The following is a 14,457-nucleotide window of genomic DNA, read 5'->3' as shown; positions in this document are numbered from 1 at the left end:
AAAGTAAATGCTCCTGCGCTTGAGAAGTGGTAATGTGACAGATGGAAACTGAAGGTCCACTACCACAAGCGCCACGTGGGCTGCCACTCTCAGCAGGTCAGGGGAAACCCGAATGGCACTCTAGAAAAAATAAAAAGGGCGCACCAACCTAGCGCTTTACCTTTGCAAAAAAGGGTTTTATTTAAAAAAATATGCACATCATACTAACAAATTAAGACAACAATTCAAGCAGATAAAAGTGTAAATGAACCCAGTTTTCCAACTGGCCAGCTCTGAGGAAGAGGGGACACCCCTCAAAACGTGTCAGCTTCTTTTGGAGATATCCATTCCACGACTGTTGCTGAGGCATAGAAAATTGCAAGACCCACCAATTTATTGACTCACCAATTTATTCTGTAGGGCTTCTGCTTAAAAAAAAAAAAAAAAAAAAAATAGAATTTTTGTAAGAACTTACCGTAAAATTATTTTCTCGGAGTCCTCCGACAGTCGTCGCCCAATGGTATTAGCCTTCACTAATGGGTAATGGCGCACTCTGCAGGAGCAGGCTAAGCAGATAATTATCAGGTTAATACTAAAAAACGTTTGTATCTCAGCATGCCACTAGGGGGCCATCCAACAGCCATTACCAGAAACCCAATGTGATATTACTTCAGTTTCGTAGCAAGCAGTACCGGAAGACAACAACCCCCAGATCCATAAACCAGAGGGGTGGGGGCGGCGACTGTCAGAGGACTCAGAGAAAAGAATTTTACGGTAAGTTCTTACAAAAATTCTATTTTCTCTTACGTCCTCTGACAGTCGCCGCCCAATGGTATTAGCCTTCACTAATGGGACGTCCCAAAGCAGTGCAGGTATGAGGGGTGGGAAAGCAACACAACCAGATAAGAAGGTAACGCAAATAACCGGGCTAGTAACAACCTGAGCCCACAGAAAAAACTGGAACAAACCCAGAAAAAACACTCCAACAAGGAAAGACAATAAAAATGAATGTCCCCTCAAACAACTGCCGCACTCAAAACTTTGCGGCCAAAGGAAGCATCCGAAGATGCCAAAATGTCAAGTTTGTAAAACTTTGTGAAAGTGTGCATGGACGACCATGTCGCCGCCTTGTACACCCGAGCCACAGACGCCTGATGGCGAAAAGCCCAAGAGGCACTAACTGCTCGAGTAGAATGAGCCTTTACCAGGAAAGGAGGAACCTGACCCTTGATAGAATAGGCCTTAACAATTGTCTGTCTGATTCATTTAGAAATGGTCGCTGCGGAGGTGGCCGATCCCTTCCGAGATCCCTCAGGAAGAACAAATAGAGAGCCAGACTGCCGAATTGACTCCGTGACCGCCCGGACCACATCCAGAGAATGCAAGACAAACTCCTTAGGATGCTTGGGCCGTGCGCACAGCGAATGCAACACGATATCCTCATTAAGGTGGAATGAAGAAACCACCTTGGGAAGAAAAGATTGACTCGGTCGCAGAACCACCACCTTATCCCTATGAAGTACCAGATAAGGAAAATGGCAGGACAAGGCTGCCAATTCAGACACTCTGCGAGCAGACGTGATGGCCACCAGAAAGGCCACTTTTTGTGACAACACAGACAGAGGAATCTCTCTGATGTTCTTGAAAGGAGGTGTTTGGGACACCGACAAAACCAGAGTCAGATCCCAGGGAGGCAAAGGAGCCCTCCTCGGGGGAGCCAAGTGCCGCAGCCCTGAATAAAGCTGCAAATGAAAGAATGCGACGCCAACGGTCGCTGAAAAAAGATGGCTAAGGCCGACAACTGACCCTTGACTGTAGTCAGCGCCAGATGCTGATCAACTCCATACTGTAGGAAGGCCAAGACCTTCGCCACCGAGAAGGAACGAGGAAGAAGACCATTTTCCTTGCACTAAGCGATATACGCTTTCCAGGTGCGGTGATAAATCTTCCTGGAAGCGGCTTTGCGAGCCTTTAACAAGGTAGGGATGACCGCCTGCGGAAGGCCTCTATCCCTCCAGACCTGGCTTTCAACAGCCATGCCGTTAAAGCCAGCAACTGTAAAGCAGGATTGAATATCGGTCCCTGAGACAGAAGATCGTCTCGCAGCGGAAGCCGCCAGGGAGGTTCGACGACCATCTGGACGATGTCCGCGTACCAGGACCATCGAGGCCATTCCAGGGCCACTAGAATTACTGACAACCGTTCCGAACCTGGACTGCAGTTGAATCGGAGGAAAGGCAAAGACCAGCCGGTAGAGGTGCCAAGGCCCCACCAACGCGTCCACGGCGTCCGCCAAAGGATTGCGAGTTCTGGCCACAAACCTTTCCACCTTTAGTTGAGACGGGACGCGAACAGATCTACGTCCGGGGTCCCCCACCGGGCACACAGAAGGAGAAACACCTCCGGATGCAGGGACCATTCCCCCTGATCCAAGGTCTGGCGACTCAGATAGTGTTCCACACCCGGAATGTGAACAACCGATATCGCCGGTACATGCGATTCAGCCCAAGACAGGATCTCGGCCACTTCCATGGCCGCCCCGGGCACTCTTCGTGCCCCCCCTGGCTGTGGCATTGTCCGTCTGTACCCGGACCGGACACCCCTGAAGCTGAGATGACCACTGGAATAGGCAAAGCTTTATCGCCCGGAGCTCCAGGACATTGATCCGCAGCGAGGTCTCCCCTGCCGACCAGGTCCCCTGGGCACAGAGCGTGCCCAGAACTCCTCCCCAGCCCGACAGGCTGGCATCTGTGGTGAGAATCGTCCACAACAGAGGCCAGAAAGACTGGCCCTGGGTCACAGATGGCGACTGGAGCCACCACAAGAGATCCGACCTCACCAGGCAACTTAAGGAAATTCTCCTTTCCAAGGACTGAGGTGTCCTGCCGAGACCATAAGGCCCAGAACTCACATGCAGGTCCGCAAAGAAGAGAGATTGCTGAGCCTGAGGGCCCTGATCTCTTCCCGTAAAGTCCTGAGTTTGTCCTCCAGAAGGCAGACCCGAGATGGAGCAGAATCCAGGACCATCCCCAGATACTGAAGGCGATTTGAGGGAGTCGGTGCTGACTTCTGAAAATTGATGGTCCACCCGAATTCCTGGAGTGTCTGAACCGTCACTGCCAGATCGCTCGACAAGGTCACACATGAGTTCGACCTTAACAAGAGGTCGTCTAGGTAACCGAGGACCGCAATGTCCCACAAAACTCAGTAAAGCAAGAACCGGAGCCAACACCTTGGCGAAGACCCTGCTCCCCAGCCACCGCAAAGCGGAGATATCTCTGATGACCCTCGAAAATCGGGATGTGTAGATACGCATCCTTCTAGTCTATTGAAGACAGGAAGTCCCCGGGTCTCAACAATGCTACCACCGACCGGATGGATTCCATCCTGAACTTCTGCACCCGCACACACCAGCTCTTCAACCAGATAATGCGGCGGATTGCGATCCCCACCGCTGACAACCGTGCGACCAAGGGAGCTTCGTCCAAAGCCGCGTTGCACAGATACATCCCAGTTTGGATGAGCTGATCAACCATTGCAAGGACAAGCCCCTTGCCCCATACCGTGAGCGCCTGAGAGGCCATCACAGAGGCAAAAACAGGTTTCAACAGGGAACCCGCCACCATATAAATGTGACAGGAGAGTGCCTCCACCCGTCTATCCGCCGGATCCCGGAAGACCCGGGAATCCTCCACTGGCATCAAGGTGGACTTATTCAGCTGAGACACAGTGTGATCCACTTTTGGGAATACCGTCCAATGTTTTTCTACCGCCTCCGCAAAAGAATAGCAGACGGCAAAGCGCTTAGGCACTACCAACATGTGCTTAATACGCTGCCACAGGTCATTCACCATCTCGTGAAATTCCTCCGGGCAGGTATAAGCCTGACCAGACTTCTGGGGTCAGTCGAACCCGAAAGCAGACCGCTTACGTGACTGAGAAGGCTCATCTTCAAGAACAAGAGCTTCTTTAATTGCGCGAATGATAGCGTCCATCGTAGCGCGTTCCCGCACTACTGAGGGGGAAGACTCCACCTCCTCCTCATCCCGCTCAGAAGCGGGGGGCTGGGACCCCTCAGGGGGACCATTGTCCGTGGCAACCAATTCTGGCTCAGAGTCAGAGGACTGGGAGGGCACAGGCCATTTTTTGGAAGAGCATTCTGACATCAGCAGATGCACCTGGGACGCCAAAGGCGCAAGGGCAGCAGATAAGGAGGAAGAGGATTCAGGTTTACCTGAAGCCCCCACTAGGACTGCGGAGAATTTGTTTTCCTGTGAGTCAATTTTGTCTTAAAATTAAAAAAAGGGACGCTGGCCCTTTAAATTGGCGGTTCCGCGGACCCCCCCGCAATCTGCACTGAGGAGACCCCTTGTGAAAACGCTCTAGCAAAAAACAGAATTCGATTTGGTTTAATAATGGTCGAGATAGGAGCAAAAATCCCCAGCCTGACAGTACAATTTTTACACAGGAGAAAGTGTAAAGAAAGAGGAAGTGACCTCCCATCGCTAGAGGCCAGCCCTCGAGCCCAGAGAAAAGGTGCCTATGAAAGCCTATGACAAAAGTCACAGGGAAAATGGCGGCTGTCCTTACTAGGCATGTCGCCCACATCCAAGATGGCACCCGACCGGCAACCAGAGCAGAAATCTCACATGGCTGATGTTTCACACAGAGCTGAGAATCTCCTACCACTAAAGTGGCGGCCGCTCCAAGCGGCTTCAAAATACATGCGCCAAACACATTTCTGGCTATTAGCAGGGACCTCAGGGAGACCCCCCACAGCATACCGATACAGCGCCCCCAACGGGGGCAGGGAGGGGAGGGGGGGACCCCAACCCGGCCAGGAGAGGGATCCTACAGAGACCGTCCGTTCTGCTATCCCCAGGAGTGGGCCCACAACTCCCCCCAAACGTCCCCAGGGACAAGGGGTTCAGTACTCACCAGTCCAGCAGCGGGCACTGCTCAAAAACGGGAGACCTCCCACCCTAAGTGGGGGTGCCGTCAGCCATGGAAGGACACTGGCAACACGTGGTCGATCTGGGTTGAGACATACTCTGCGAAGCGCAGCTCCGCGGGCTCATCCCCATATGGAGGGGCACTGTCTTTGCGAGGCCTGAGCGTACCAGTAACCTGCAACGCTCGTTGGCAGGCTGGGACTGCATAAGGATCTATGATACCCAGTCCGAGGCCCAGCTCTGCAGTCACTTGTAGGTCCTCCAGGAAAGGAATCCCTGACTAACTAGTGATAGTGAGAGAAAATAATAGTGTGGAAAGAAAAACACTGAAATTCAGAAAAAAACATAAGAAAGCCAAGACGCTAGGTCTCAGCAGGGAAGACCTAAGCTCTGCTCCTGACGCTAGGTAGCATGAAACTGAAGTAATATCAGATTGGGTTTCTGGTAATGGCTGTGGGATGGCCCCCTAGTGGCGTGCTGAGGTACAAAGGTTTTTTTGTATTAACCTGATAATTATCTGCCTAGCCTGCTCCTACAGAGTACGCCATTACCCATTAGTGAAGGCTAATACCATTGGGCGGCGACTGTCAGAGGACGTAAGAGAAAAAAAAAGAGCCAGAAAAAGGCCTGGTCTTCAAGTGGACAGTTCCTTCTTTGTTTGACAGTGTCCAATAGACCAAGGTGGCAGTTTAACCCAAAAGGTGAAAGCCTTCCCGTGTTCCCTCAATGGACAGGAAAGAATTAAATAATTACTTGTCTTTATACGTAAATACTTTGGGATGTGTAGAATGCCTGGTTCATCGCTTTGCTTTGTGTCTTTTGGCTGCTAAACCACTACAGGACACAGTGGCGGACTTACTCTCTGACATATTGAGAAACATTAGATACAGGGTCAGTCGCAGCACTACCAGATCTCAAAGATTACAGACACTGCCCACTGAAAAAGTATGTTATGTTTGTTGAGTAATGTTCGTTTGAAGGCTGCTGCTGTTTAGGTTGGAGTTTCCTAGCAACAAATTTGCAGATCAAATCTAGGCAACAGGGTGGTCTGGGAGAGGGCATTTCCAGAATCAGACGGCATTGCCTGCATTTTAGCAGCTTTACATTTATTCAGATGACAACAGCCACAGCACTTTAATGAGATGAGGAAATAAACAACATAAATTCCAGAATTAAAGGGGTTGTAAACCGTCTTTTTAAAAAATAAAAAAAAAAAAACACATGCCTAAACTTACCTGCTCTGTGCAATCGTTTTGCACAGAGCAGCCCTCAATCTCTTCTTCTAGGGTGCCCCACCAGTGGTCCAGGCCCCCTTCTCTGCATCATCAGGTGCCCCCAGGGAAAGATGCTTTCCCTGGGGGTACCCATGTGGGCTCGCTCCCGGGTCCCGCTGCTGCGTCCATTGACACAGACAGCCTGCCCCCTGCATCACTGGATTTGACTAACAGCAGCAGGAGCCAATGTCAAACGGGGCCTAAATACGGGTGTAAAGATAAACTTTATATATATATATATATATATATATATATATATATATATATATATATATATATATATATATATATATATATATATATATATATATATATATACACACATACACACACACACACACACACGCAAAGATATTATTTCCCTTATGTGTAACAAATTGTGTCTAGGTTATTAGGAGTGTTACAAGGTGCTCAACTGTGAACATTTGAAAAAAGTTAAAGAGTTCTCAAACAATGTCATGACCTGAAGAAGGAGGCTTTGCCTCCGAAACATGTTATCTTGGCAACCTTTCAGCAGCACATGTGATCCTTCTTACTCTTGTCTGGTATCCAGTGTTGCCTCGGCCAAGAATGTGGTGCACGTGCGCAGTCGGGAATAGCCGGCGAGTCTGTGCGCAGGCGCACTGTGGACCCGTATGCAGGTACCTGGAAGGGAGACCGGAGACATACGGACCGGTGGTGGCGGTGTCCTGGGCGGATTGTCGGTTGCAGGGCATACTGTAGACCATCCGAGAGAGAGAGAGGGGGAGAAGGTCCTTGCTGAAGTGCCTGTCATTTTTATTGGAAATGTGAGTGTAACTGACTTGGTATATGTTATGTGTTTTGAATAAACGTTACCACGCAAGGTTGGCTATGCACTGTTTGACTCCTTTCTGCAGCTGTGTTTCTTCAAACAATGTCATGTTGCTGTTCTCTCTACTTAAAGAAAAACTCCATTATTTCCACACACTTTACTTTGGCCAAGCTGGCTCAAACAAATTATGTCCCTCAATAACCAGTGAGGCCACTGGGTGTGCGGTATCAACTGTCTGTAGCTGCAGCTACATACATCAAACCGCACTGTGTTTGGGGTGCGAGCTGAGACTTCTTGTCTCATACCCAAAACACAGAAGAGTCTACCATAGCAGGGCTCAGCCGCTCAGAGCAAGCAATGTATTCTATCAATGAATACACAGCTTCTTCTGATTGGCTGAGTCAGAGGTTGTGACATCAGCCCGCCTCTCTGCCTCTCAGAGGAAGCTTTGTATGCATTGATAGAATACATTGCATGCTCTAAATGCCACTACAGTAGACTCTTCTGTTTTCCGGGTATGAGACAGGTTTCTGCTCGCACCCAGAACACAGTGCGGTATGCTGTATGTAGCCACAGCTACATACAGTCGATACCGCACATCCAGCAGCCTAACAGGTTAGTGAAGGACATAGTTTGTTTGGAGAAGCTTGGTCATAAAGAGTGTGGAAAGATGGAGTTCTTTAGGTGTTTAACAGTTAGAAACCACTCTGTTTTAAGTTCTAGTAAACCGCAGCAGAAAAAAAAAAAAATTGGGCCCTGGGCAGTTTAAGTCATAATGTATTGGTATGTACTGCATACTAGCACATAATGACAGACTTACCTGAAAATGAAGCCCTCCAGCGGCACGCATCTTTACCCAGTCCTCCTTCCAGGTTCGCAGGTTTCAGCAGTATGAACAGCTGAGCCGCGATGACGTCACTCCCACACATGCGAGTGAGAATCAGTTTACAGCACAGGGTTTTGAAGGAACATCACGGGCATACCGTTCCTTCAGAGCGCATGCGCTAGTGACTTTACCGGCTGCTTCTAAAAGTAAATGCATTGTTTAGGAGATATTTATTGTAAGTATAGGTAAGCCTTATTATAGGCTTACCAATAGATAAAAATCAACCAAGGGAGTTTACTTCCACTCTAACTAGAATGGCCTCTTGTATCACACGCCATTACCTCTCACTTGCCTTACCTTAGCCAGAAGATGTGGCAGAGCGACAATCATGTGACGACTCAGTCTGCTTTTATCCTCTGTATGAGCCTTCCTGTCCTTCATGGACTGAATCTGGAACAGATGGAAGGTATGAGAAGGAAGAGAGATAGACCACATTAATGCTTTTTATATTAATGCCTCACTTTTTTTACAGGCACTCGACCAATAGGAGATGTCCCTTCTGCAGTTTGCCTTAGGGAAGACACCAAAATCTCTATCAGAAGGCTCTCTTCCTGGTCATTTAAACCTAGGCATGAATATAAAATTATATATCATTAAAAGACCTTGGCTGACAGATTATTTTTGAACTGACATTTAGATTCTCTGTACAAGAGGCGATCACAATTAAAAGAACGAGTTGCTCCTCATACAAAAGCATAGGTTTACATCTAACATGAACTATTCTTTAAAACATTTCTTCCCCCGCCCCCTACATATCCTGTGCAAAAAAGATCTGTATACTTACCTTTTTTTTTTTTTAATCCATCCGGCCCAGTGGTCCTGCAGCTCCCCTGTCAGTAAGCGGCGGCTGCGGGGGAGAGAAGAGAGAGCTGACAACGGCTGGGCAATGGGAACTTATGGGTGATGTCCCAGGAATTTCCAGCCATTGTTGAGCGCTCTATGCCACAGGTGAGCCAGTGCTGCAGGATCAAATGACCGGACCAGAGCAGACTAAAAAAAAGTAGCAGGAGGGGGAAAGGAATCATTTTAAGGCTCCATGTACACGGGACGTTAGAAAAAACGTCCTGCAAAGCTATTTCTGACGCCGGGAAAAAGCAGCAGTTAAACGTGCTTTCAGTAACTTTTTCCATTGGAGTTATTGCACGTTTGGCCACGTTGTTTTTAGCAGCATTTTTCTGCCTCCATTCAAAATCATTGGTTCCCTATGGGAGCCTATTGATTTGAATGGAAGTCGCACCGCAAGTCGGATCCGACTTGCGGCGCGACCTGCACTATGAGAATCTTGAGGGGGAACTCCACGCCAAAAATGGGAAAAAACTGCGTGGGGTCCTCCCCAAAATCCATACCAAACCCTTATCCGAGCATGCAGCCCGGCAGGCCAGGAAAGGGGAGGGGACGAGCGAGCGGCCCCACCCCCCCTGGACCACACCAGGCCACATGCCCTCAACATGGGGGGGTGTTGGTGCTTTGGGGCAGGGGGAGCTCTGCACCCCCCACCTCAAAGCACCTTGCCCCCATGTTGATGAGGACAAGGGCCTCATCCCAACAACCCTGGCCGGTGGTTGTGGGGGTCTGCGGGCAGGGGGCTCATCGGAATCTGGAAGACCCCTTTAACAAGGGCGCCCCCCAGATCCCGGACCCCCTCCCTATGTGAATGGGTATGGGGTACACTGTACCCCTACTCATTCACCACATAAAAGGCAGTGTATGGAAATAACTACAGGAGACATTTTGGAAAGTTTATTAAAAATCTTCATACGGTCTTCTCCTCTCCGGTCTTCTGCTCTTTTGCTGTCCGCTCCTCTCCGGGGTCTTCTGCTCTTTTGCTGTCCGCCCTTCTGCTGTCCTCTCTTCTTTTCTTCTCCTCTACGGTCTTCTGCTCTTTTGCTGGCGGCTCTTCTTCTTCCTCCGGTCCTCCTGCGATGACCTCTCCGGTGATTATGCCGGTCTCTGGTCTCTGCAGCTTGACCTGTGACATGAGGGGCCATTTCCAGCGTCCCGTGTACATGGAGCCTTAAAATAGCTAGTGTTTTGCTTGAATTCCACTTTAATTACCAGATTAAGCAAATAAAAAAAACACCTTTATCCAAAATAGGGCTGCCCTACACATGTCAAAGTAGCTACTGCATCTTTTTTTGACAGTGAGCATTGCGAGGTTTTGTACATGACATCCTAGTCACATTTGGGGTATCATTAGGAAATGAAGGTGCTGCAAGCACAATGCACATTTTGGAACATTTTTCTGCATTAAGGTGTGAATGGGGCCTACGACTCCTGTGAATGACACCAGGGTTTAGGACCCACAGAAGTCAGGCCACTGACAATAAATAAAATGCCCCTTCCCTCACATCTCCTAGGTATATAACTACACCTCCTAGGTATAACTATCCAAGGAGGAAGTACTATGGAAGAGAATACTTCAGTGTGGCATACAGCTTTTGAAACTAAGAATGCAGGGCAGTGTGATCAGGCACCAAAGCTTTTATTGCATGAATTGTCAACATCTTGTTATTTCTACTGCAATTATTGCCATTAAGAAAGACTAGTGTGATGATAGATAAAAAAACTCACCAGCCTCTGTCAGCAGCATATCGGTCTGACATTCCCAGTCCCTTAATCGAGACCCAGCACTGTCCCACAGACTGTCCACAAGGTATGCAGCGTGTTCATGGAACTAAAAAAAAAGGTATGAGAGGTTATAATGTCTCAATCAAAAAATGGATTTTTGTAAAATCTTACCATAAAATCCTTTTCTCTTAGCTCATTGACAGACGTAGTCCTCGGTGATACAGCACCTTCGGGTTATGTTGCCTCCACAGGAGCAGGACTAGACAGGAAATTAAAAAGCTCTGGCCACACCCTAGGGGCAGTCCCAGAGGGTATATCCTCTCTCTCTCTGCCTCAGCAAATCAGTTATGTGAAAAAGCAGTCTTTAGAGATTTTAACCCAACCCAACTCAAAAAACAGAGGGGCGGGGACTACGTCTGTCAATGAGCTAAGAGAAAAGGATTTTACGGTAAGATTTTACAAAAATCCATTTTTCTCTAGCGCTCATTGACAGACGTAGCCCTCGGTGATACAGCACCTTCGGGACGTCCCAGAGCAGTATCACAAATGAAGGGTGGGAAAATGAAAATCAAATCCCAATCTAGAAGGCCCAACCGGTGCCAACTAGAAGTTTACAATGCTCATCCTTAATGATGAGAATCAACAAAAAAGAGAAAAAAATTTTTTTTTTTTTTTTCTTCTTTCAAACAGAAAAAAACCCTCGAGGTAGACCACCGGTCTCCTCAAATTGCGGCCTGCAAAACCTTGCGGCCAAATGAGGCATCCGCCGATGCCGTCACATCAATTTTATAGAATTTTGTAAAGGTATGTACCGACGACCAGGTGGCCGCCTTACATACCTGGACCACTGACGCCTGATGGCGAAAGGCCCAGGAAGTACTGAGCGCTCGAGTGGAGTGCGCCCTAACAGGGAACGGAGGACTCTGACCCTTAATAGAATAAGCCTGTACCACCGTTTGTCTAATCCATTTGGCAACGGTCGCGGCAGATGCAGGCAAACCCTTTCTGGGGCCATCCGTGATCACAAAAAGTGAATCCGTCTTACGGAATGATTCCGTAGCTTTCAGGTATACCCTGATTGCCCGAACCACATCTAAGGAATGCAACGCATGTTCCCGATGATGCTTGGGCTGAGGACACAAGGAAGGTAGTACAATATCTTCATTCAGATGAAAATCTGAAACCACCTTAGGAAGAAAAGATGGCTTAGGATGAAGTACTACCTTATCCCTATGAATCACTAGGTATGGGGACTGGCATGATAATGCAGCCAGTTCTGACACCCTGCGAGCAGAAGTAATAGCCACCAAGAAGGCCACCTTCTGGGATAAAGTAAGCAAGGGAATCTCCCTGATGTTTTCAAAGGGAGGTTTCTGTAGAACCGACAAAACCAAATTAAGATCCCAGGGCGGTAAGGGCGCGCGGACTGGTGGAGCCAGGTGCCGCACCCCCTGGATGAAATTCCGCACCAAGGACTTGGTAGCTAAAGGCTTCTGAAAGAAGATTGCTAATGCTGAAACTTGACCCTTGATGGTGCTCAAGGCTAGCTTCTGCTCAACCCCTTGTTGCAAAAAGGCCAATATTCGAGTCACCGAATAGGTACGTGGAGGAAATCCTAAAGATTCGCACCACGCAATATAAGTCTTCCATGTGTGATAATAGACCTTGCTGGAAGTCGCTTTCCTTGCTTTAATAAGGGTAGGAATGACTGAAGTAGACAAACCTCTGTCCTTCAGTACTTGGGTCTCAATGGCCAGGCCATTAAAACCAGCGACTGTAAAGCATGATGGTAAATTGGTCCTTGAGACCACAGACACTCCCTGAGACGAAGTTCCCACGGAACGTCTGCGACTAGCATGTCCAAGTCGGCCAGGCCGGCTTGAGGAGGCCAGCCTAGAATTTCTAGGACCACTGGCGCTGATAGAATCTGAACCAGGCGTCCCTAGAGGTATCTGGCCCCGACCATCCGAGAAAGTCTGGTCGTTTTCTGTTCCCACACATTTATCAGATACCTGATTGCTATCAGGAAGGGTGATCTTTTCTGGTTGAACCTCAGGGACCGAAGTCACCCGACTAGAGGCTACTTGGCCTATCTGGTCAACCAGATCCGATTCCTGTGAGGTATAGGGACTAATCTTAGGAAAAGGTAAAGGAAAAGATCTATTCAGGGAACGGTAACTACCGCTTCCTGTAGTACTTAAATGTTGGAAGGGAAGAATCGCACCGGTAGTAGTGGTTGATGCTCGATCTAATGTCCTGAATACCGGTGAAAACGTCCCCCCACCCTGAAACCGGGTGGGGGCGCACCTTCAGGCTGTGTACTCCTTTGCTTCGGGTTTGGCTGGGTTGGTCCTCTGCTTGTCCGACCAGCCCTTCTTGAACCCTCCTGGAGGAGTCTTGCCTTTCCCGCTTGTACCAGCCGGGCGCCCTTTATGGGCGGTAAAGAAAGGTCCTCGCTTGTTGTGAGGTCCCTTAGCTTTAGCAGCCTGTGGCAAAAAAGTGCTCTTGCCCCCAGTGGCATCCTTAATGATTTCATCTAGGTTGGCCCCAAATAGACGATTCCCCTGAAAAGGGAGATTTGTCAAGGTCTTTTTGGAACCTAGGTCAGCTGACCAGCATTTTAACCACAGCACACGTCTGAGGATGACCGCTGACATAGATGCATGCCCTAATAAGGGAGTAGTGTCCAAGGCTGCGTCACAGATAAACTGTAGCCCTTGTATAATCTGTTCCATCAAATCAGATGTCTCCTGGGGAATATCTTTTCCCCTAAGGTCTTGGCGTACCATTCTCGCCCATTCCGTAAGTGTCTGGGAAACTAGACCAATAACAATTACTGGTCTAAATGCTGACCCTATCAGAGAGAAGATGGTGCGGGACTCCGCTTCCATCTTTCGATCCACCGGATCCTTAAAGGACGAAGTGTCCTCCACTGGGATAACCGTGGCTTTATTCAGCCTGGAAATAGGTGGATCCACCACTGGTGGTACCGTCCATTTCTTAATGATGGATTCCTCAAACAGATAGCGTCTAGCAATACGCTTGGAAATAGTAAAGGTACGTTTAGAATGCTCCCATTCTCCTTTAATCTGATTACCGAAACACTTGGGTACAGGAAAAACCTTCACCGTTTTAATGGGCTTGTTAGTACCAAAGGGAATCTCTGTTTCAGTTGCCTCTGCCGGTAAAGCCTCAAGTTTTAAGGTTTCCTGCACTGCCACAACTAGTGCGTCCACCAATGCTTCTTCCTGAATTATAGCGGGAGAAGAAACGTCCTCCTCACTGTCTGAGGGGGCTTTACCTGAGATAACAGCCCTTGCAGAGGAACCTGCAACTGCAGTGACCATCTCTGAATCTGAGTCAGAGGTGTCAGATAGTATAGGGGTAGGCGGGGGTCGCTTCCTTGACCCCCGTCCCTGACAGGCCGCCTCCACCCGAGCCACCATAGACTCCAAAATTGCTGTAAATGACTCTACACTCTGTGCACCGGCGGGTCCCGTGGCCCCCTTGAGGGAAACAGGTGGGGGAATATGTGTGGCAGGGTCCATGATAATTCCAGTCACTTCCTGGATAATATAATTCAAAAATAAAAAAAACTTTTTTTTTTTTTTTTTTTTCAGACCCCCAGCGCCACAAAAAGCCCCTTAGTGTTACCTGCTAGGGATCCCTATCGATCGAGAGAGAGAGAGATAGACCCCCAGGCTCACCACTTGATGCTCAGAGTTTAACTGCAACAGGTTACAGCGCTGTCTTGACAAACAGGAAGTCTTTTGGCTGGCTGCCCAGGAAGAAAGGAGGCGGCTCCGCCCCTCTGCACGCCTTCCGGCGCCTCCCCTAGCTCCACGAGGTGTTTGGATCGCCTCAAACATGGCCGCCCCCATGCTGGAGACACGAGGCTACGCCAAAATGGCGGCTCGTGCGATCCAGCAAAAAAAATGGCGGCGGCCTGTACTGAATAGCGGTGTGCTGCAGGGCACACAACACTCTCTCTGCATGGGGATATGG

At 48.8% G+C, this 14,457-nt stretch overlaps 1 protein-coding gene across 1 annotated transcript in view; it reads right to left on the bottom strand.

The window, feature by feature from the left end:
* The window catches only part of STAG3 (STAG3 cohesin complex component), a gene marked incomplete at its 5' end in the record, with an annotated part of 227,684 nt that overhangs the window by 146,374 nt on the left and 66,853 nt on the right, over positions 1-14,457 (bottom strand). Inside the window, 3 exons of the mRNA XM_082256553.1 lie at positions 8,182-8,274; positions 8,346-8,449; positions 10,456-10,558. Coding sequence (XP_082112679.1) covers positions 8,182-8,274; positions 8,346-8,449; positions 10,456-10,558 — 300 coding nt within the window. The remainder of the gene's footprint in view (positions 1-8,181; positions 8,275-8,345; positions 8,450-10,455; positions 10,559-14,457) is intronic.

The sequence above is a fragment of the Pelophylax lessonae genome (assembly GCF_965119305.1).
Source record: "Pelophylax lessonae genome assembly, chromosome: 4".
Classification (NCBI taxonomy): Eukaryota; Metazoa; Chordata; class Amphibia; order Anura; family Ranidae; genus Pelophylax; species Pelophylax lessonae.
The sequence above is the reverse complement of the archived record's forward strand: the minus strand, read 5'-3'. Positions and strand labels throughout refer to the sequence as shown.